Below are 25,641 nucleotides of genomic sequence, written 5' to 3'. Positions count from 1 at the left end.
CTCTTCTACCTCAGACATAGATTTCCTATTTTTTTGCCATGATGAAGTGTTTTTTATGAATTATCATTGATATGGTCATATTTATAAATAACTGTTACCAAACTTTTCGAATTTTTAAAAACTAAGGCTCTTCTACCTCAGGCATAGATTTCCTATTTTTTTGCCATGATGAAGTGTTTTTATGAATTATCATTGATATGGTCATATTTATAAATAACTGTTACCAAACTTTTCGAATTTTTAAAAACTAAGGCTCTTCTTCCTCAGGCATAGATTTCCTATTTTTTTGCCATGATGAAGTGTTTTTATGAATTATCATTGATATGATCATATGTATAAATAACTGTTACCAAACTTTTCGAATTTTTAAAAACTAAGGCTCTTCTACCTCAGGCATAGATTTCCTATTTTGTTGCCATGATGAGGTGTTTTTATGAATTATCATTGATATGGTCATATTTATAAATAACTGTAACCAAACTTTTCGAATTTTTAAAAACTAACGCTCTTCTTCCTCAGGCATAGATTTCCTATTTTTTTGCCATGATGAAGTGTTTTTATGAATTATCATTGATATGGTCATATTTATAAATGACTGTTACCAAACTTTCCGAATTTTTAAAAACTAAGGCTCTTCTACCTCAGGCATAGATTTCCTATTTTTTTGCCATGATGAAGTGTTTTTTATGAATTATCATTGATATGGTCATATTTATAAATAACTGTTACCAAACTTTTCGAATTTTTAAAAACTAAGGCTCTTCTACCTCAGGCATAGATTTCCTATTTTTTTGCCATGATGAAGTGTTTTTGTGAATTATCATTGATATGGTCATATTTATAAATAACTGTTACCAAACTTTTCGAATTTGTAAAAACTAAGGCTCTTCTACCTCAGGTATAGATTTCCTATTTTTTTGCCATGATGGAGTGTTTTTATGAATTATCATTGATATGATCATATGTATAAAATAACTGTTTACAAAACTTTCGAATTTTTTGAAATACTAAGGTTTAGATTACCTTAGCTGTATTTGGCAAAACTTTTAGGAATTTGGTCCTCAATGCTCTTCAACTATGTTCATTATTTGGCCATTTTATTTTTTTTGGATTTGAAAGTCACTGATGAGTCATTTGTATATGAAAAGTGTGTCTGGCATAAATACAAAATTTAATCCTGGTATCTATGATGTGTTTATCTATTGGACCAATGATTTTTGATAGCCCCATGAGTGTATTCTCCCTCCTTTTTAAAGTGTCAGCAAATGTTTTTGTGGAACAATTTAAAAAGAAAAAAAAAAATCTTTATTCACACACAAATTTATTATACATAGACTGATGAAATGAACTTTGCCTTCAATAAGGGACAGTTCATTTAGAATTTTCTTGCGAGTTCGTTTTTTTTTATATTTTACTTTTTGCATTATATTCTGATAGGAGACATAAGTGGAATAAATCTTTGATTCAGAGGAAGTAAATACAAAAGAAACACTAAAAATATGCATAGTTTATTGTCTCCATACTCAGATACATATAAAATGTAGCAACTGAAACATAAATTGAACCACAATATATCATCAGTGTCAAATCAAAATTAAATCAATAAATAATTGAGGTAGACTCAATAAAACTTACGGTCATTTCTATACGTCCTCACAACAAAAATGTTCCTTCAGAAGGTTCCTTTATATATATATGTGTATTTCAACAGTAGAAATATTTTAATCAAGAAAAACAACTTCAAATTTTCATCAATGAAACTCAGACTTAAGTTCAGTGGCCTTCGAAGTTTGTTATATTTACTTTGTAATTTTAAATACTTCTAAGTGTTTAAAATATTATACTGTTGTACTTTTGTATGTCTGTACTACAGAAAGATGGCTACAGGGTTTAACCTTCTACCTTCATGCAACAGGACAGTTCAACAGACCCCATAAACATTAGAAAATATAGATATAAATGTTTTTGATAAAAGATGCTTTAAATGTACCAAAGTGGCGTTATAGCTTAAATTTCACAAAATCACAACAGAGTAAATTTGGTTTCAACAACATTTTTTTCTATTTCCCATAAAATTGTTTATCCTACATGAAGTCAGAACAAAACAATTGATAGCACAATGTGATATTGAATATTAATTTCATGAATATTGTTGAACAGATCTTACTATTCTTCTAATTCATATTAATATCAGCCTATTGCAGAAACAGTCCTCATTCATTTCAATCCTAATTATTCTATAACTTGTGACACAGACACTAAACATACTGATATGTTAAAAACTGACAGACACTCTGATTTAATAATTTGTTCCACTTAAAACAAAATTCTTTAACAAATACATACATCTCTAACAGTTACACATATCTATACAACAAACACATCTATTTATAATAGCTGACAATGTAATCTACTGTGATATTTTTTTAATATACTCTTCAAATTCAGCTTGATCCCTGACCCCTATTTAAAGTGTTATTCAACTTTGTATTTTATACCACACAACACAAATTATCATTCAGTTTGTTTCAAAAAAAACTTCTGTGGTCAAATTACCAATAAAATACATATAAAATAATTACAAATAAATAAGAATCAAAGAGCAGATTGCTCTGAGGGATACAATTGCCATTGTTTTCATTGACACATGAACATGTATAGCTGGATAGTAATATTTTCAAAACTAATTTAACTGCACATGTAAAATGTAATTTTCGTAATCTGAATAGTTACTCAACTTTAAAAATAGCCAATCCCGGATATAAGTGTATGAACAATGTACTTATTGTGTTTTATTTTTGTACTATCAATTCCAAGTTTACTTTCCACCATTGACGTGAGGTAATGACCCTGAGTCAATGGTATAAGTCTACAGATTGCTTGAAAGCAATCGTATCCCAAAAAATCAACAATACTTCAAATAAGGGATACAAGATTCTACCAATATACACATTTATAAATCTTGATGCCTTCATCACTTAATTATTTTCTAATATGTTTGTGGCGTTAAGAACTTAGGTCATTCTATACATGCCTAAGGTTTAAATAAAATTTAAAAATAAAATTTATATCTGCTTAACATGAATCTTTTGACTAAAATGTAAATAATTTCAGTGCTCTAATAATTCCAAAATTGTTCTCTTATCTAATATCTTGCCCTTTCTGCTTGATATTGTGTGAAGTGTAAACACTTTGTTTGATCTTATGTTTTTATTGTTAAATTAACACGCTGAAAAAGATAAATCATTCTTCTACGTTATTTCAATAAGCAATAATTGATTCAACACTTACAAACTGGCCATGCCAAAAATTCAAAAGATAAAGATGAAAACATTTACAATATTTCAATTCTAAAGTATAAAAGGTTTTAAGTGTTATGTCAACTATTTGATATAAAAATTTCTGTTACACTGTGCTTGGCATATATAGGTTTTAATATTAATGAATGATGATTTAAATGTTACAAAACAAATCTTTCAAAGATTGAACAAATATAATTCTCATTTACTCCTCAGATCATCACAATATATCATACTAATGCTGCCAAATCACATGCCATTATATGCTGGGCCCTCACCACCCTGAGGACATACCCAATTAATGTTTTGACTAGGGTCCTTGATATCACAAGTTTTACAATGTATACAGTTCTGAGCATTTATTTGTAGTCTTTTTCCATTTCCATCTTCTGTTTCTACATATTCATATACACCTACAAATAAAAATAATAAATGTTGTTTCACTTATATGATATATCAGCTTCTAAAAAGACCAGTACAATAAATTCCAAAGTTTTCATACATTGTTGGGTTTTTTTAACTCCAATTAGTTTCCCTCATTTCGAAAATAGTCAGTTTTATTTGAGTTCTGAAATATCATATGTAGTAGAACACTGTTATCTGTCGTAGTCCACTGTTTTGCAAGTAAGACTATAAATTCTGTCTCCAAAGACCCAGTTGTTTTTGATAATTAAAACAGGGCAAAGGATTACAGAAGGTAAATTGGCAAATGTTTCCCTGTCCCCTTATCCATTCAAATATATGCATTTTAATGTGTAACTTCCAAGAAAAATTCAAAAGTTCACATGTACTAATTTATTTCTATTCTGTATCTTGGGTAGACTAAATATTTATTGTATATATAGTCAATCCATGTGTAATTCATAAAACACATAATCTTTTGCAATTTGTAATATTCTATTTAAACTGACTTATGTGTTACATTTTCACAAATAATATTCACATACCAGCAGGACAGAATCTTTGTTCTGGTCCATCGAACACTGCTAGATTATGATTGACAGGTGTATCATCATTAAGTAGGGTCAGATGGGCAGGTTGATCATGGTCATGGTTTGTTCCTGTTAAAGCTACAGATTCCAGTAAATCAAAACTAAGTTGTCCATCTGGCTTAGGATAATCTATTGGCTTACATTCTGCTGCTGGCTTCAGTTTAGTATAATCAGCACCTGAAACACACAATAAAGATAGAACTTTCTAAATTTAACATGAATAACCAGATGCTCCGCAGGGCACAGCTTTATATGACCACAGAGGTCGAACCCTGAGCGCTTGGGGCAAGTATGGACAAAACATTCAAGCTGGATTCAGCTCTGAATTTGGATTGTGATTAAATAGTTGACACAGCATAGGTTTCTGACACAGAATGAATGTGGTCTAATGAACTTAAACATTTTTTTTTTGCTTTTGAGCAATTCACTTTGCTGTTGAATATTAATACTGTAAAAAAAAAAATTGAAGATTTTTTTTTTTATTTCTGAAATCTGAAAAATTGAACACCCCACAATTTTTTTTCATCTCCCCCTTTCCCTTATTCCAAAAATGATCTAATTCAAATTTCTAATGGAGTTTACAACAAAAACTACTCATTTAAATACATCATAAAATATTAAAATATAAAATGTCATGGTTAAAATTAATTTTAATTAATAGTAACTTCTAAAAAAATAAATGGGGAATGTGTCCAAAGGGACACAAGATGATGCCCCAGCTAGCATTTAACGTTAAAAAGGGACATAACTCAAGAACTGTAAAAGTGAAGCTGCCAAAAATTGAACTTGAACTGAGTTTATAGGTACTTAGAATTATATAAACATTTCATTAAATTTAGTTGAGACAAACTTAAGTTAAGAGAACAGAAACGAAAAAGATCTTCAATTTTTCCACGTGTAAAGGGGCATAACCCTAAAATGGTAATCAAAGTGCTTGTAATCACTGAATTGCAAAGATTGTTTTAATTTATCAGTTGGTAGTAAAAGTGAATATTGCATTGTATATTGTATATATATAGCATTGATTTAAGTTGATTCAACTACTATTCTGGACAAAGAAAGATAACTCCAATTTTAAAAGAATAATAATCATGGCTAAAAATAAACAAAAAAGCTTCATCAGCAACATTTAATATTGGCAAATTTCCAATGAAGTTTGTTAAACTAAAGTTATTGGCAAATTTCCAAAATACATAATTTAAAAGCAGTTTAGGTGAGATAAACAAAAAAGATTCATCAGCAACATTTTATATTGGCAAATTTCCAATGAAGTTCATTAAACTAAAGTTATTGTTATAATTAAGTTTCTAACAAATTTCCAGTATACATAATTTAAATACTGGTTAGATTCAGCATATCAAAGAACCCCAAGAATTCAATTTTTGATGAAATCAAATAAAAAAAAAGTTTTATTTTGGACCCTTAAGACCTCACTGTGGACCAATTTGATAACCTGGCCCAAATATCATAAATCTAAATACATGGTTAGATTCAGCATACCGAAAAACCCCATATATTCAATTTTTGTTGACATCAAACAAAGTTTAATTTTGGACCCCAATTTTGACCAACTTGAAAACTGGGCCCAGTTGTTGTTTGTTGCTGTGTATCATATATCTTTTTCGTTCCTAATTTTACATAAATCAGGCCTTAAGGTTTGTTTGAATTATTAAAATTTGTCATTTCAGGGTCTTTCATAGCTGATTATATGACATGGGTTTTATTCATTATTGAAGGCCATTAGGTACCCTATAGTTGTTGTTTTTTGTGTCATTTGGTCTGTTGTGGAGAGTTATCTCATTGGCAATCATACCACATCTTCTTATTTTCATAAAGCCATTTTATATAATAAAAGGCTAGGGATAGATTCAGACTTATTATTTATCATAATCAAGTGTCATGAAAAACTAAAATATTGTGATAAGACTGTTTCCCAAAACCAACCTTGTTATTTGTTTTATGAAATGACACAAAAATCAAATGAATGAATAGAATACCTCCATGAGACAATGTCCATGGTTCCTTTCCTCTGCCAAGAACATAGAATAGACCTGTATACATCACCCCTCCATAAAGTCCTAACTTTGTGTTGAATGATGGTCTGACATTCCGTACTGCATGCAGTTCCTTCCATACCCAGCTGTCTCTTATCTTTTGTTCATACACATCAGGATCCAGACCTGTTAAATATACCAATTAAATAAAATACCAGTAACGAATTTTAACACTGTTAAACTGAGCATTCATTTAGATATATGGGACTGCTATCTTGATTATTTACTTTATACATTTATCAGTTTAATTTATATTAGAAAAAATTATAAGTCTTACACAAGAATAACATTCCTATCTCAAAATTTGTATATTTTATATTAAAGATCTTTCCTCTGCTTATTTACAATTTGAGATAGAAAATAGTCAATTATCATTAACCATGTTAACTGTCTATTCAATTTAATAACTTTAGATTCTACCTTCATACACCATCATAGTTTAATGGATTGTTTTCAAAACTTATAATATGCATCTTGAAACACACAGCTGTCATTAGATCAGTTGTGTGAGTTTGAAAAAGGCTAAAAGAAAAAAGTTTCAGAACCAAGTAAAAGCGTGAGCTGGAGATATGACTGGATTAAAATAAACATTTGGTTACTTTTTGTCTGACACCAAATATATAAATATATAAATGACAGAGATTAGTATGTAGTTGTAAAAGAAGGTTTATGATATACGCTAATGTTGTATTAACAATATGCCTCAACAATATTTTGCTCCAAATCAGTAATTATAGATTATCATCGATCATTTCAACAAGATTGATTTTCTCGCTTGAGCCGTTAGGATGAAGGTGAGAAAAGCAATGTAGTTGAGATGACCAATGATAATCTGTTTATTGGTTTTTGACCTTTGACTATATTGTAAATTTAATTAGCTACAAAATCTCCATGGAAATGAAATGTGCCAATGCTAAACTGCATACCAAATACCATTGACTTATCATAAGTAGTTCCCTTTAAACAAACCTAAACACAAACTAATGCATGAAAACTAGGCAAAAGTTTCAAAGTCAATAGACCATGACTGAGGGGGCTGGGCAAAATAATCTCCATGGAAATGAGATATAAAAATGCTTATACAACTACATACCAATTATCATTAACCTACCACAAGTGGTTCCCCATAAACTGACCTAATCACAAACTCATACATGAAAACTAAGCAAAAATTTCAAAGTCAATAGACCATAACTATAAGGTGCAGGGCCAAATAATCTCCATGGTAATGAGATGTGCCAATAGACAATACTAATACAACTGCATACCAAATATCTTTAACTTACCACTAGTGGTTCACCATAAACTAGACCTAATCACAAACTAAAACATTGTTGACACCGCCGCTGCCGTATACAACGCCGTAAACAGCATACCTATGTCTCGCTTTTTTACTCAATCAAGGGAGACAAAAATAGCAATAATGCTACAAAAAAAGCATTTAAATGTAAGATTTCTGCTATAAGCCAAAAAGTAGAGTCCAGTGGCCTTCACTTTTTTTTTATTTGCAAGCAATTAAATACTGCTTCAAGGATGTTTTGTCAGAATTTTTTCTGCATGCATTTGTATTGGCAAAGAAAGCAGGTGAAAAGGTCTCTTTTTGGTTTTAAAATTTTGTTGGTTGGCATATTGAAATATGAAATTTTTGTTTGTACCTCAAACATTGTGTCAAACATGCCAAATAAATACCAAAATATCTCAAAATACAAGTTTTTCAATAATGCATACAAGTGTTTGCCTTTAATATCAGATGTAATCTCTTCACACTAACAAACCTTACATGAACATAAGGTTAACATATAATATCAATGTAGTGTTTACAAAGGGTAAACATAGTACAATGCATTCATATTACCTGCTGTTGGTGAGTTTGATGCTAAACTTTCATTATTTAATGTTTCAAAGACAGCTTCAGCTGCCACCATTCCACTCTTCATTGCATTGTGTGTGCCTTTGATTTTAGGAACATTCATAAAGCCTGGACTACATCCTGCCAATATTCCTCCTGGGAATGTCAACTTGGGGAGTGACTGACAAAATAAAGGATGAAATGTGTCATTCTAAAGTTTTGATCAATGATTTTTTTACTACTCTTCTTTTGATGCTAAAAATATAATAAAGGGTGGATTATCTGCTTAGTTTTATCTATATTTTTTTCATAGTCACATTTTTTACAGTTCTTATTTCACTTTATTTTTTGTACAGGTGCAATAAACCAATATCAAGCTGAAAGTCATCTACAAAAATTCGAAGAAAGGTGATTTGATAAAATAAATTTTCATTGAGAATGGCCTTTACAATAAAACTTTCCTGTTTTACTTATATTTGATCTTTTAATCAAGTTACTCATATTTAATCAATTAGTAAAAACTCTGAAATCTCTGTCTTAACATTACCTGAAAGCCTCCTTCATTTAGAGCTCTAGCACCATAGCCTATTCTCTTTCCACCTTTAAGTGTCTGTGCTATACATGGATGGTGTTTGTATCTTTGGAATTCTTTAAATGGACTAATGTAAGGATTCTGGTAATCAAGACCAACCTGCAAAAACATCAGATAATCATTATAAATAACTGTTACATTTTGTCAAACTATTTTCAAAGAATTGAAGAGCAACAATCTGATATTTAGCAAGAGTGGGCAATTCCATGATAATCAAAAATATCATCACATTAAAGTCTGTAAATTCATGGCTATATTTATTTAATCACAGGAAAATATAACAATTCTAAAAGATTTTCAAATTTGTAAATATTGCCATCTCTTTTACCATGTTTACTGTATTGACAAAATAGCTTGTATAGAATCGTAATCATGGCAGGGTTCCCCTTGCATTTTTTAAGGGGAGTCTAGGCAATCATCATTTTTACTATGGAATTTCAATATTAAGAGAATGACATTTTATTGCTATATCCTTTCAGTCTACATGACAAAATAGTACAAGGAAATGACATTAAATTAAGATAATGTTTTTTTAATTTGTTAATGTTATAATAAAATGAGGACAGATGTTCTCAGTTGATGGTGTTTTGCAGCTAAGAATTGATAAGATATATAACTTACCACCATTCCTAATGTGACTAAAGGTCCTTCATCTAAATGGTAAAGGAATGTACCTCCATATGTATGGATGTCCTGAAAAATAACAAATTAAATGTTAGAGATCATGTTAAACAGCATATGCATTTGTTTCTTTAAACATTCAAAGTTACCTACTGCAATTAAAAAAGGTATGAGTATGTACTTTATTTTCAAAACTTAACATTTTGTTTACATAGGCTATCTTTTGTTAGCACATAACATTAAATAGCAAGCCTTTATCACATCCATTTTTATCAGCTTAACTCTATATTCCTGTGGACAGTTACCATAAAAAATAAAATTCAATATTCAAAACACTCGAAATCTTCTATGGATCAAGACATGAAACTTACTATGAAATAATAATAAAATAGGAAAGGAGTAAATGTTCTGAGTCGGAAAAGGATGGAAGTAATGTGAGAGTTCATAAGTCTGATGGATTAATCTATACTCTTTGCTCTCATCTCAAAATTTGTATTAAAACTATACACATAATACAACTTTCTGCTCACAAGAGCTCCAAGGTCATTTGAGACAAAAGGTTCAAACAGCAATAATAAGACAATGTGAAAACTTGAAGACAATGAGTACCGGTGTCAGATTTGGTGGCAAGATTGCAGGGTTTTAAATACTTACAAATGGCCATCCTATAGTATGCTCAACTCTTCCAGGTCTGTGCTTTTCGGGATCAATTTCCCATAATTCCTTTAAACCTATACCGTATGACTGGGGTTCACAATTCTTTCTCAAATCAAATGTCTTATATAATTGTTTAGCTAAGGCTCCATGGCAACCTTCTCCAAATATTGTTATTTTGGCATGGAGCTCCATTCCTCTTTCAAATGTGTCCTGAAAAATAAGTTAAAAAACAATTGAAGTGAAAAAGCTTGATGTTGCCTATGAGATTTATTTAGGAAGAAAAACAAGAATGTGTCAATAGTACATGGATGCCCCATCCCCACTATTATTTTCTATGTTCAGTGGAGCGTGAAAATGGGGTAAAAAATCTCTAATTTGGCATAACAATTAGAATGATCATATCATAGGGAAAATGTGTACAAAGTTTCAAGTTGATTGTACTTCAACTTCATCAAAAACTACCTCAACCAAAAACTTTAACCTGAAGCCGGACAGACAGACAGATGGACGGACAAACAGACAAACGGACGATCAAAAGGACAAACCAACGAACAGATGAACGCACGCACAGACCAGAAAACATAGTGCACATAAATGGGGCATAATAAATGGGACATAAAAATATTTTGACATAAAATGTCTGATTATCGGAAAGATTTCTAAAAATCTGTGTTTTTATATATACAGGACTGATAGAAAATTGAATTGAACTTTTTTAGTGATGCAAGTGTATTTTGTGTAAATTTCAGCATTTTTTTGGTAAACATATTGCTTGCACAAAGAAGAATGTTTCATGTTAAATGTTGTAACAGTGTTTCAAGTTTTTATGTTAATCATATGTTGAGGTGAGTCAAGGAGAAAATTATTTGAAATTGTGTACTTTTTCATTTTTCACCAGTTATTAGTGTGTTATTTACCAGTGTGCACCACATTTTTTATCTTATTTCGAATAGACATAAAAAATATTACAGTCATTTCTTATAGTGTAATTCTAAATTCCATTGAAAAACAGAGTAAATCATGAAAAAATGTTGATGACATCATGGTCACATGTCTATGAGCTGAAAAACAAAACACTGTCAGCCAATCAGAAGATGTGTTACATCCAAAATTAAATAAATGCTAAATACAAGATAAAACTTGATACTGAATTTTTATGAAAGTGTGATTGTTACTATCGATAGATAATGTATGAAATAAATGTTACAGTCAGAAAAATAAAAAAATACACATTGAAGTGAGGTATGTTCGTGTCTTAAGGAAGCTGGCTTGTCCTGTTTTTGATTTTTTGGCAGTTTTTCCGAATCCTCTGGTTTTATCCATTTGAATGCCTTGAAAAAAATTGCCCGGTAACCCCCATTTTTCTTTTTGTAAATCTTTTACATGTATAATGATAAGCCATTGGTAAAAGTCTTATAAAATTTAAATTACTTTTTAACAGTTTTTGAGAACTTCAACTTGTCAATGATAAAGCTATGAAAAGTCAAGAGAGAATATTTTCCCGCCAAAATTTCAATGGCTAATATCTCGAAAACAAGCACGATGACGTGTATATTTTGTTTGCTCTTTGGATTCCTTTATTAATCCCCTATCAATATAAACTAGTGTTTTGAAAAGTTAATTACTTTGAAACTAAAAAGCGAACTCCCTTAAATATGATGGTCTGATTACCTGCTGAAAGTTAAAAATATACATGATTAAATTTCATTTCTTACGAGATATGTTTACCTTAGGTGATCCATCTTTATATATTCCTACATCGTTAGTTGCTATTCCTTTTACACTACCATCTTCATGAAATAATACCTGCAAATAAAGAAAAAAGGTTCTTTTAGTAAATCATTTTACAAATATAACTAGATAATAACAAGACATCTCTGTGGGCTCTGCTGTGAATAATGTGTGGGAAAAAAATTGTATCTTTATCTTAGGACATGGGGTTGCCCAACTGAAACCAAAGTTTTTCACCTTGACCTTTGACCTAGGAAGTTGTAAAACTTTGAAATCATAACAGTTCTCAAGATATAGGGCGGACGCAATCTTTAACGTAAGACATGGGTTTGTCAATTGAAACCAAAGTTTATTACCTTATCCTTTGACCTAGGAAGTTTTACATACATTGTTAACAACACATTCCTGAGGTTAAAGATGACAACAAGTTGAAAGGTTTTGCATTTTTAAAAATAGCCAAGTTGAAAAGTTGAACACAGATTCAGAGGATCAGCATGTCCGTCCAACAAAAAGCAAAAGAGTGTGAAACAACCAGACTGTTAATAAATATATTGTACATTTACCTCACTAGCAGCATAACCAGGATAAATCTCTACACCGAGTTCCTCCGCCTGCTGTCCTAACCATCGTACAACATTACCCAGACGTACTACATAATTACCATGGTTATTCATTGGCATACCTAAAAGATAAATACTTTGTACATGAAGTATAACTAACAATCATATAACAATGTTTGCATGGTGTTGATGCTTATATTGATGGATAAGAAACATGCTATTACTCATGGATAAGAAACATGCTATTACTCATGGATAAGAAACATGCTATTACTCATGTTGCTCATTCTTTAGTTTTCTATGTTATGTTTTGTGTACTATTGTTTGTCTATTGGTCTTTTCCTTTTGTCATTTTATTTTTGACTTGTGAGTTATAATGTTCCTCTGGTATCTTTAATCTATCTTTAAATACATAATATTCTAAATAAAATGCCTGATCAATTCAAAAATCAAACAAAAATAACAGTCATAATGTTCATCTATCAGGTTACTAATTACTGGGCATACAGTATTTAAACATTGACACTAACATGACTAACATGGTATTTGTTTATCAACATATATTACCTTACTGATCAAAAGCAGGTTACAGTAATCGTAATAGCTTTTGTCTATTGAAATATTAATAAGGTTACCAATTTCCATGGCATCAATTCGCAAGTGATGCTATGAAAATGTACAGGCAAGTGGAGACGAGTTGTTACAGATTTAAAATGTATGTTGTTTTCTTTCAGTTTCATTAGAATGGAGATAACATTAATGTATTTTAAGGTAGATCATAAGTATATATTTTTTGAGACAGAATTTTCTTATAATTTGCCAAAATGAAGATTTGACTATGCTTTTTCGAAAATTTAATAAAAAGTATGGGTCACAGTGCTATTTTTCAAGCTATGAGTCGTTGAAAATTGCCAAAATTTGGTTAGTTTGTTCATGAAAAAACACATTAGTGTGCATAAAAAAAGTTCTATGCGATAGAATTTTGAAATTGTGAGAAAATATGTTTCAAAATATGTTTAAAGAAAATAAAAAGAAAACATGGTGTCACCAAACTTGTTTTCTTGCTACAGAAACGGAATGTAGGATCGCTTAGTCTCGCTTTTTCAACTAAAGTCGAAAGGCTCGACAAAAATCAAGTGTTCAGTATATTTACCTGGTAATACTGGTATAGGTATAGTTTTATTCTCTGTTAAGAAATAAAATTTATCTTCTGTTACTGGTGTCTTTAAGGGTGCCTACAAAAATATCAATCATGTCAACATGTTACACTAAATTATCAATTATAAAAGAATTTAGGTTTCTACCTCAAACTATTGTGAGGTCTTCAACATTGAGCCATATTTCAAATTAAGCCATATTATCCAATCATTAATAAATAATCTAATTAGAAAATAACTTATATACTACATGTACCTTAATTTAAGTCAATGTATTTTAAAACAAGAATGTGTCCAAACTCCAAAGTACACGAATGCCCCACTCGCACTATCATTTACCATGTTCAATGGACCGTGAAATTGGATAAAAATATAATTAGGCATTAAAATTAGAAAGATAATATCATAGGGAACATGTGTACTAAGTTTCAAGTTGATTGGACTTCAACTTCATCAAAAACTACCTTGACAAAAAACTTTAACCTGAAACATGCACTTTCATTTTCTATGTTCAGTGGACCGTGAAATTGGGGTCAAAAGTTTAATTTGGCTTTCAAATTAGAAAGATCATATCATAAGGAACATGTGTACTAAGTTTCAAGTTGATTGGACTTCAACATCATCAAAAACTACCTTGACCAAAAAACTTTAACCTGAAGCGGGACAGACGGACGAATGAACAGACAGACGGACGAACTGACGCACAGACCAGAAAACATAATGCCCCTCTACTATCGTAGGTGGGGCATAAAAAAACATGTCCTCTAAAGAATTATAAAAGAATTACAATGTTTTTAAAAAACAAGAAGAAGCAATTTTCAAAATATAAAAAGATAAACGAGGTGTTAATGTTTTACAATTTTGTTGATTTTAACTACATTAAAGCTAAGGTACCATAGTATTAAGTATATCTGGCTTCTTAGCTACTTTACTTACTCCTTTTTCTTTCCAGTCGGGAAATAGTTCATTAAGAGCTGTTGGTTCTATACATGCTCCAGATAGAGTATGACCTCCTAAAAATGTATGTACAAATGAATGTAAATCATATACAAATTCATTCAGACATAAGACTAAAACAGTTGTACGTTAAATGTGTCCAGAATCCTTCCTAAAAATTTAAGGTTTTTTTGTCAGCATTTTAATTGAATTGTTTTTTAGTTACAATCCTTTGAAATATTGCATTTTTACTCTGTCAAGTTTTTTTATTATAAATATCCTCTACTCATGTAACCTGCCTCTGTTGCCAAGTGGTCTGAGTTTTCAAGAATCAAGTTTCAAAGTTTTATTTAGAGTCAATATTCAATAAACTACATAAACACAAGCTCTAGTGAGCTTTTCAAATCTACTGCTCGCTAGCCTGAGGTTGAGAGTTTGAAACCCCACACATATTACAACTATCATGACTGCTTTTTCTTAACCCTTTTTTTGTCCTGGTAATAAATTAAAAAAACTTTCATTATCATATTTCAAAGTTCAATCACAAGTCCTAAAATATTCAATCTTAAAACAGTTTACACTTTTTTCTGTATACTGTCGTGACTGTAAACATACATGTACAATGTACTTATTTTTTATGACTTTCGTGAGTAGAAGAAAATCGCTAATATAAATCGTCGCTTATATGTAAAACTTGGATCTTTCTGTATCCAACTAAATCAAATAAATAAGAAAATCTCAAAAATTAATAGCTGTGAAGTGGACTAGAAAGGGGTAAACGAGAAATAAAGTATCCGTGAAAATAAGTTGATTTACAGATCTTGAACCCGATTTAATAGTCATAATTAAAGAGTTCGTTTAGAAGACTGTCCAAAACTACAGTAATAAAACTTTTTCTAGTGATATAAAGTTATAACTCAATAAATTAACACACATTTTTTCTTAAAATAGACTATCTCATTATACATTTTTGTACCTACCTATTTCAGGAGCTTTTTCGACTAGGCAAACCCTGAGTTCTTTTTCTTGTTCATTTGCCAACTGCTTCAGGCGACAAGCAGCAGACAGACCTGCTGGACCTCCCCCAACAATCACAACATCTGCCACATCTTCATACCTTGTCATGTCTATATCTATTAACAAATAGTCAAACATTCAATTTATTTATGTGAAATTATATCTTAATAGTTTCTTATGGCAGCCTCCACAATGAGGGATTACAAAATAAATTAGAAATCTTTCCATGTGTATGGATGAAAGATATTGATTTTACAGTTATCTAAGGTGAAGAAACATGTTTTTTCTGTCAGACGAAAAAATGTAAAATGTCTTGTGCTCCATAGAAGACATTTGACAATTATTGGATCTTATGCATCTCTTTTAGTGTTTGATCAATCAAACATGACAGGTTTAGAATAGAGTATAAATTAGTATATTGTATAAAGTCATGAAAGTGAAGGATCAGTTCCCAGTGAGAACCCTACAAAATGCATCTTGTTTTGTTTTCTGTATACAATGAAAAAGAGAAACATGTATCTCACAAGTTTTCTTTTGTCATGTTTGTCATAATTAATTAAACTTTTTTACATTTATTGTAATGTTTTCAAGGTTTTAGAGGCTTTTTTTGGTCATTTGTAGAATTGGGTTACATATCATGCATATAGAAAGGCTGACAATAATGAAACTAATTGTTGTTTATTGTTATTTCATTTCCTTAGTCAAGAATTCATCATAGAGACAATTTGGACCAATGAGATCTGCACCTTCTAAATCAAAACATTTGATTTAAGTTGGGAGTTAATTATCTAAAATTCAATTGAATTTAACAACTACTACATTATATTTTAAAATTTTAATTATGTACAACTGAACGGCAGGCTAAGACTATTCTCAATTTGTGACAATATTCTCAAGAAAGTGAGGACTGAAAAATCTATTCAGTTTTAATTTTCCATTGATAAAGTTCCCAGTTACAACTCTCATCACAGGGATACATGTACTTATAAAATCAAATATGATTGATATAATATAGCTGTGTGAAGTTTGTTTCCAGATCCCACATTTTGATATATCTGTAAAATTCATGAATAAATAGCTTTAAACTACAAAAAGCAATATTTAAAAAAAAATGAGAAAAAAAAATGACCACTACAATAATTATGTTGGTAGGCAAAATTATTTTTTAATTGATGACTACTTATCATATATATACTTAATGTGACATTTTTAGTGTTCATATACATTAACTTTCATTTTAGTGGGTAATTACTCATCAATTGATCATGAGGTGCTCCTTAATTGGAGAAAGATTCTAAAAACATAACTTTACAGAAAGAATGAAAACTGCAGTTGCTCTCCCCAATCTCAATAGGTATAAACTACAAAAAGCACCATTTTTTTTATTTTTTTTTAACCATTTCAATAATTATGTTGGTACACATTTTTTTTTATATAGAAGACTACTTATCATATACTAAATGTCACATTTTAAATGCTCAGAAACATTTACTTTGATTTTAGTGTAAAATTACTCATCAATTGAGGTGCTCCTGAATTGGAGGAAGATTCTAAAAACAGAACTTTACAGAAACATTGAAAACTGCCGTTTCTCTCCCCAATCTCATGTATCCCCATTGACATTGTTTACCGCGAAAGTTGACCTACATATTATCTGATTATAGCCTCAGATTCAAGCATTTTATGTTGGTGTGTGAATCATCTACACTACAGCAAACATCATTTTTTTTTCAACAAACAGGTTTATATTTAACTATACAAATCCTTGATTTAACAAATACAGATTTTAAATTAGTATACAAGTACTGTGAATGATTTTTATAATGATTCTGAATAAAGAATATCCCTGTGTAGTGTGGCATTCCAACAATGACGTCACTAGGTTAGATATATTTACATGCGCGTAGCTACGTTTACGTCAAAACGCCCGGGCGTACACTTGAATTTGGTAAAAAAAAATATTTTCATCTAAATATTAGTAAAAGAATTGGTTAACAGTACATCAACCTTCTAGGTCTTTCTTCAATGGTTTGTAATTTCGAATAAAAATGAAAAAAATGGTGTCATATTTATATATTCAATATTTGTTTATTTTCTATCAAAGTCTAAATCTACCGTGAATTCTATACTCGCTTTCCTTTTTTAAAGCAATTCCTTATGTACTTAAATTCGAAATGTGGTTTGCATTTGTTTTTGATTATAACTGTGTAGATGTAGGTTCAGTGTGTGGGTAAAGTTTTAAGATATCAATAATTTTGTCAAACCTTCGTATGATTTTACGATAGCTGGACAAAAACTGTTTATTGTCAAAAGAGTTACCAGCGCATCATGACGAAATTATATATGATGAATTTTTCCGTAATTAAGGGATTTTTAAAAGGAATTTCTTGAAGTATTTACATTCTGAGGCTAAATTTTGGTACATATAAATTATTTTGTAAAAACCGTGGTTGAAGTTAATGAAACTTTCTTGGAGGAAAACGCGTATGGCGCAAGAATAAATTTCCATCCTGGTATCTATGATTTCGAGTTAATTTACATGATTTTATAAACCTCCATATTTTGTCATGAAACTTGTGCAGAAATTAAACGAAAATATTTGAATTTGTTTAAATCCTGTAACATGTGTAATGGACTGATAAATGAATAAACTTTTCGCGGGGAGAAATTTCAGTCGAGAACCAGGGTTCCATAGAGAGCCCATTACTCATTTTAATATTGCACCTGAACAACTCAGAAAATAATCATTTCATGTTCATTTACGATTCTAAATAAACAATGAATAGATTAAACATAAAAAAATAACCATTTTGAATCTAAAGAATGTTGTTACTGATATGAGTTTTCAATGACAGGAATGGTATGTCATTCTCGATAACTTTAAACTCCTGGAGGCTTCACACCCGCTCATCTACTACCAGCTGGTTTATTGGCCTGGACCCAATAGGGCCTTTTGGCCTCTCACCGATGTTCGGGCGTACACGTAAAAATGACCTTGCTACGCCACTGATTTAGAATATTTCATAATACTGATTTTTCCGGACTGTAAAAGAAACGTATATAGTGTAAGGGAAAGCTCAATATATGATAATTTCATGAGAAACAGAAGGGAAATGAGTAAAAAAAGTATTTAAAGTCAATCTGTTCTCCTTGTCATCAATTTCAGTATGACATTTTGAGGGGGTTTCCAAACTATCAAAACAAAATGATTGACGTGAGGGAATGATACTCTGGCCAACCCCATTAGGGAATTGACGGCTTGAAGCCGTCTTTCCCCAAAAAATTGAGCAAACCTGGGAAAAATTATTAAAGGCAAGAATTTACATCTCAAAACTTGAGGACTTTTGTGGGATTGTAAGAAAAATTTACTTTATATACAAGTAAATTGCTGAGAAAGTTAAGGGGAGATTATTCAAACATTATTTATTTACTTATATGTGTATATTTTTTTTTTACTTCTTTAAGTAAATAAAAATAACTTGTACATGCTTAAGTAGTACCCCTGACTGTCATAGACATAGTACAAATGTATGATACTGGTTATGTTCTTCTCATATATTTTATTGTGGTATGATGTACTTAACCCCTAATGAGGGGGAATTGCGCTTGATATTTATATGATGATGACATAACCTTTCAACCACTTAATTGAAGTCTGGAGCTGGCATGTCAGCAACTGCTAGTAGTCCTTTGTTAATTTATGTATCATTGTAATTTTATTTAGTTTCTTTTGTTACCTATTCTGATATCGGACTCTGACTTCTTTTGAACTGACGTTTACTGTTCATATTGTTGTGGGTTTGTTTTTTCTACATTGGCAAGAGGTATAGGGGGAGGGTTGAAATTTCAAAAAACATGTTTTACTCCATCAAATTTTAGCGCCTGTCCCAAGTTAGGAGCCTGTGGCCTTTGTTAGTCTTGTATAAATTTTAATTTTAGTTTCTTGTGCATATTTTTCGGAGTTTAGTATGACGTCCATTATCACAGAACTAGTTTACATTTTTGTTTAATTAGAGGCCAGCTGTAGCACGCTTCCATGTGCGAGAGTTTCTTACTGCATTAAAGACCCATTGGTGGCCTGCTCTTTGGTAGGGTTGTTGTTTCTTTAACATATTCCCTAACTTCATGCTCAATTTCATCATTGCTTTAAAATGCTGTAAATCCCTTAACCTACAAAACATGTACCTTTCCATCTTGGATCTTGTTCTCTAGGATGTATAGTATAATGGGTTGTAATCTTTGTTGAATACAATCTGCCATATTTACAGTGGGACAGGAAATGTGACACTGAAACAAAAATATAAATTAATATCTTTAGAACATGTAAAATGACAAGTATAATACAGTGTGCTTTGTTATATATACATATATACATGTACATGTACATATGTAAAATATAAAATGTATTGTCATCATCATGTGTTCTGCATGTAACTGTGATTTGTAAACATGGTAAAAGTAAGTTCCTTGCTACACATGTTGATGACTTGAGTATTGTACAGAACAGTTAATACATCGTACCACCAGTAACCATGTAATTACAAGGTTGGTACAATGTCAATGTATTTATAGAGCCTTCTATGCAGGGGTGTGGAAATATTTGTTGTGAGCACTTGTCCCTGGGCAAGTAAAACAGTAAATTTCACTTGTCCGGAAAAAAAGTTACTTGCCCTGATGGTCCCATTAAATATTGAAGTATTTCATTGTTAGCTAATATCATGAATATATGATTCTTAGCACTTTTTTGCATCACAAACAAATGAAATCCGTTTGTTTATATTGTGTAAACCTTTAGGAAAGTAGGAAATGGGTTAACATCAATGGGACAGAAACCTAACAGCAAACCAACCAATGAGATAACATAATGCAGAGGACGATTTTACAGCAGTTTTTTGTATAAAAATTGTAGCCAGTAGGTACATATACTAAATTAAGAGGACAGTTAGTGAACATGGTGAAGTTTTGGTGTTTCTCTCTAGTGACACACGTTTTGTTTCTTTCGTAATTGTCGCGAGGGGCAATTCAATCATCTCTTCTATTTACCACTTTGACAACAAATGATGCTGACCTGTCTTCTATAGATGAGACAACAAATTATTTATTTTACGAATTTCCATCCAAGATAGCCAGGGCAATCTAATATACACGATGTCTGAAATTCTCACTTCCGAATCTTTTTTAAAATACGTGTTCTTCTCCATCTGCATTTTAGGTTTTCTCCTCGACTACTAACCCTTTTTGTCTTGCTTGACCGGTGTCTTTAATATTTAATATTTATCAATCTGACTGTCGATACAAAAACTAAAGAAATGATACTTCTGGTGAATAATGGATAAAACCTAATCGACAATCCCGGGTCAAAGGACAAAATCAATGCAATGTTACGCAACTGGGGTTCGCATACCTATTTTTTATCAATTTCGTTATCGATCTATTTCGGTATTATGTAATATTTTTCGTCATGGACATTGATGTTTATTGGTTTCTTTACATAAATTAATCATCTTTATGTTTTGGAATTCATTCTACATTTTTGTTGGATTTGAACTTTGTCTTGTATATTTTTTTTACTTGTCCACGGGCAACCGAGACAAACATAATTACTTGTCCGGTTGTTCAAATGTACGAGTCGGGCGAGTCGGGCATAGCATTTCCACACCCCTGTTATGTACATTTTTGTCTGTACCATATATTCCCCTTTTCCTTGCACCATAACAATCAAATGACAAAACAGGTTGCTCAAGTTTTTCTAAATGGCAAAAAGATGCATGTCCAAATAAAGGGAGAAGAGATATTTGAAAGCAAAAACCATGTGTCAAACTAAGCACTCATTAACCTGGCCAATAGAAATGATTACTTTCTTTAACCCTCTTGCTGCCAGTTTCTTTTCAGGGTTGCATTTTATATGCCAGAAAATACAACCGCTCAACGTTTGTGACGTAACATGCCAAAAAATGTTGTCATTCGATATATGACGTCATGCTGTAATGACTGTTACATTTGAGAGCCATATTATAGAAACATAATACGAGGCAGGCAATATCTGTGAATGGGGACGAAATCTGTATGAATTATTTTTTTAAGTTCAAACATGTTAATAAAAGAAACTGAAATACCCTAACGTTTCAGATTTTGGTTCTGTTGTTAGGGATTAAGTTGTGACGTTATTTAAATTATGAAGTGCATATTCAATGCAAACAAAAAAACGCTTTCATCAGGTAATGATTTTTTTCATATCAAACAATTATTAACTAGAGGCTCTAAAGAGCCTGTGTCGCTCACCTTGGTCTATGTGCATATTAAACAAAGGACACAGATGGATTCATGACAAAATTGTGTTTTGCTGATAGTGATGTGCTTGTAGATCTTACTTTACTGAACATTCTTGGTACTTAGAATTTTCTCTATCTATAATAAACTTGGACCTTTAGATACAGTGAAAAATATTTTGTAAAAATTTACAAAAATTTACCAAATTAGTGAAAATTGTTAAAAATTGAATAAAATGGGCAACAACTCCTTAAGGGGTCAACTGACGATTTTGGTCATGTTGACTTATTTCTAGATCTTATTTAGCTGAACATTATTGCTGTTTACAAGTTATCTCTATCTATAACAATATTCAAGATAATAACCAAAAACAGCAAAATTTCCTTAAAATTACTAATTCAGGGGCAGCAACCCAACAACAGTTTATCCGATTTATCTGAAAATTTCAAGGCAGATAGATCTTGACCTGTTACACAATTTTAACCCTTGTCAGATTTGCTCTAAATGCTTTGGTTTTTGAGTTATAAGCCCAAAACTGCATTTTACCCCTATGTTCTATTTTTAGCCATGGCAGCCATCTTGGATGGTTGGCCGAGTCACCGGACACATTTTTTAAACAAGATACCCCAATGATGATTTTGGCCAAGTAGTTTCAGAGGAGAAGATGTAAAAGATTACTAAGATTTACGAAAAATGGTTAAAAATTGACTATTAAGGGCAATAACTCCTAAAGGGGTCAACTGACCATTTCGGTCATGTTGACTTATTTGTAAATCTTTTTTTGCTGAACATTATTGCTGTTTACAGTTTATCTCTATCTATAATAATATTCAAGATAATAACCAAAAACAGCAAAATTTCATTAAAATTACTTATTCTGGGGCAGCAACCCAAAACCGGGTTGTCCAATTCATCTGAAAATTTCAGGGCAGGTAGATCTTGACCTGATAAACAAATTTACCTCATGTCAGATTTCTCTAAATGCTTTGGTTTTTGAGTTATAAGCCAAAAACTGCATTTTACCCAAGGTTCTATTTTTAGCCATGGCGGCCATCTTGATTGGATGGCTGGGTCACTGGACACATTTTTCAAACTACATACCCCAAAGATGGTTGTGGCCAAGTTTGGATTGATTTGGCCAAGTAGTTTCAGAGGAGAAGATTTTTGTAAAAGATTACTAAGATTTACGAAAAATGGTTAAAAATTGACTATAAAGGGCAATAACTCCTAAAGGGGTCAACTGACCATTTCGGTCATGTTGACTTATTTGTAAATATTACTTTGCTGAACATTATTGCTGTTTACAGTTCATCTCTATCTATAATAATATTCAAGATAATAACCAAAAACAGCAAAATTTCCTTAAAATTACTAATTCAGGGGCAGCAACCCAACAACAGGTTATCCGATTTATCTGAAAATTTCTGGGCAGATAGAATTTGACCTGTTACACAAGTTTACCCCTTGTCAGATTTGCTCTAAATGCTTTGGTTTTTGAGTTATAAGCCAAAAACTGCATTTTACCCCTATGTTCTATTTTTAGCCATGGCGGCCATCTTGGATGGTTGGCCGGGTCACCGGACACATTTTTTAAACTAGATACCCCAATGATGATTTTGGCCAAGTTTGGTGTAATTTGGCCCAGTAGTTTCAGAGGAGAAGATTTTTGTAAAAGTTAACGACGCCGGACGACGACCGACGACGGACGCCAAGTGATGGGAAAAGCTCACTTGGCCCTTTGGGCCAGGTGAGCTAAAAATGAATTGGTATTGACTTCCACTCATATATTTTACTAGAATGATAAATATATATTGTATTCAAAGTCTTATTCAAACAAGACCGGAAATGGAAGCATAACAATATATTGGAACAGAAGCAATTTTAACAGCTGGATAGTATTAACCTGTGAAATGTTATCTGTCTTATTAAAAATTCATGTTGTAAGGCATCTTTTTATATAAATGAATATATAAAAAATAAGATTCAAGGAAAAATTTCACTATGAAATAGATTCAGGAATATATTATAATAATATCTTTAAAATATAAATTGCTCATAATTACCTCCCTTTGATAAATTATGCAAATTTGTTCTACCTTTGTGAAACATTTTATAATTAAAGTCAGGTATATATTGATTGCAAGTAACTTACATACTAGTTAATGGGACTATATTTCACAAGGTTCTGTGAAATATGATACGGCAAATATATACAGGTAGTCCGGTACATACATGTACTATCCGCATAACACAGATAGATTTTCACTCCTCTGGAAAAAAATCTACCTGTGAAATACCATGCCTGGAAAAAAATTACTGTGACAAATTATCCTCAGGATAAAATATCAGAGGAAGAAATAAACCGTTACATATGTATCCTTACGGCAGCAAGAGGATTAACAGATCAAGCCTCTGGATAGTCCGAGATTACTCTGACGTCCAACGGCTGTTTTGCCAGACAAGCTGGGGCCGTGGGACGTCAGAGCTCGTCCCATATCAAAAAGTGTATATTTGCCCACCCAAAATAGATGCGCTGCTTCGTCGCTTCTGGTGCCGATTGAGGGCCTTGAAACTATATAAATCGGGCATCAATCTGTTCATTTTTCATTTATCTCTTCTTTTATGTAAGTTTCACCTACCTGCCAACCTTTATTTTTCCATATTTTAACAGTTTTCACAGAGACCCAACAATTTCTACATTTTGACTTTCATTTTCAAAGATTATCACGTGACCACGAGAAAACAGTGCAAATGACCATAATGTAACACCTCGTTCATTTACGATGCAAGTTATCTATATGTCTGAGAGCTTCCGACTGTTATCGTGGTCGGAACTAAATGCTTAATACCGATCTCCTGTAAAGGAGGTAAAAAATCGTGGTTGGCTCTAGATGTTAAACATCGATCTCCTATAAAGGAGGTGAAAAAATATAAATATTTGCATATTTGAGTCTCGAGGCCACGAACTCTCTTGTAACTTGACGTCCATTTGAAAGTGAAAGTCAAAATGCAGAAATCGTTGGGTCTCTGTGAAAACTGTTAAAATATGGAAAAATAAAGGTTGGCAGGTAGGTGAAACTTACATAAAAGAAGAGATAAATGAAAAATGAATAGATTGATGCCCGATTTATATAATTCCAAGGCCCTCAATCGGCACCAGAAGCAACGAAGCAGCGCATCTATTTTGGGTGGGCAAATATCCACTTTTGAGATGGGACGAGCTCTGACGTCCCACGGCCCCAGCTTGTCTGGCAAAACAGCCGTTGGAAGTCAGAGTAATCTAGGAGTAGCCTCTGGAATACATTATAAAAAGAACAGGTTATTGTTTTCATGTTATTTTGGATGTCTGGTCTAGTATAAACTAATGCTGTCAACAGCTATTAAAAGTTGTTTGGGAACAAATTTATGTAACTCCTAAAATGATCCAATATGGTGATAATTCTGTATAGAAATACCAATGTCAATGAACTTGATATTGAGACATAAGCAAGTATTCCCTGCTTAAACTTGTGAATAATTTTTAATGCAAAACAGTATTTCTCCTTTTTTTTCAAATTGCAAACACAGCTATTCAACAAATGAACTTTGGACTCGACGTTACGCAAGGACAAAAAGAAAAAAAAATAAGCGAAAAATAATTATCTATGAGATTTAGCCCAAGAAAATTAATTTAGAAGATGTATATTTTTATATGCTATTTTTAAAGTCTGAAATATTATAAATTCTAGCCCTATTTTTCTATTTTTTCGATTAAATACCTGTTTTATAACCGCTTCTCATGAGCGAAGCCATTGCTTGTTTTGAAAACAAAACGAAAGACGACACATGTCGTCAAAAGATCGGTTGTGAGTGAAATAAAATATTAATTGAGAACAAGTAATCGTATATTATAAATCAAAGCAGCTT

The 25,641-nt window shown here is 31.5% G+C and overlaps 2 protein-coding genes across 4 annotated transcripts in view; both read right to left on the bottom strand.

Annotated features, from left to right (window-relative positions):
* The window catches only part of LOC139484982 (FHF complex subunit HOOK-interacting protein 1B-like), a 626,211-nt gene that overhangs the window by 227,938 nt on the left and 372,632 nt on the right, over nt 1-25,641 (bottom strand). The window lies entirely within an intron of this gene.
* Nucleotides 1,493-25,578, bottom strand: LOC139484986 (electron transfer flavoprotein-ubiquinone oxidoreductase, mitochondrial-like). The gene is made up of 15 exons (XM_071269068.1): nt 25,494-25,578; nt 19,651-19,752; nt 15,429-15,581; nt 14,449-14,525; nt 13,509-13,590; nt 12,359-12,477; nt 11,793-11,870; nt 10,062-10,274; nt 9,408-9,479; nt 8,742-8,885; nt 8,201-8,375; nt 6,289-6,471; nt 4,247-4,468; nt 2,874-3,712; nt 1,493-2,612 (listed from the first exon to the last, which is right to left on the bottom strand). Exons 1-14 carry the CDS (start codon nt 25,525-25,527, stop codon nt 3,549-3,551), a joined length of 1,818 nt encoding a protein of 605 aa, XP_071125169.1. The 5' UTR covers nt 25,528-25,578; the 3' UTR covers nt 1,493-2,612; nt 2,874-3,548.

This window comes from Mytilus edulis, chromosome 8 (genome assembly GCF_963676685.1).
Source record: "Mytilus edulis chromosome 8, xbMytEdul2.2, whole genome shotgun sequence".
NCBI lineage: Eukaryota > Metazoa > Mollusca > Bivalvia > Mytilida > Mytilidae > Mytilus > Mytilus edulis.
The sequence above is the reverse complement of the archived record's forward strand: the minus strand, read 5'-3'. Positions and strand labels throughout refer to the sequence as shown.

What these genes read in the sequence shown, in the direction of transcription:
- LOC139484986 (XM_071269068.1), bottom strand. Translation starts at nt 25,527, where the DNA reads ATGGCTTCGCTCATGAGAAGCGGTTATAAAACAG. An exon ending in GAGAAGCGGTTATAAAACAG is followed by an intron (nt 19,753 to 25,493) that starts GTATTTAATCGA and finishes TTTTTGTTTCAG; the next exon opens with TGTCACATTTCCTGTCCCAC. An exon ending in ACCTATACCAGTATTACCAG is followed by an intron (nt 12,478 to 13,508) that starts GTAAATATACTG and finishes TTTATCTTTTAG; the next exon opens with GTATGCCAATGAATAACCAT.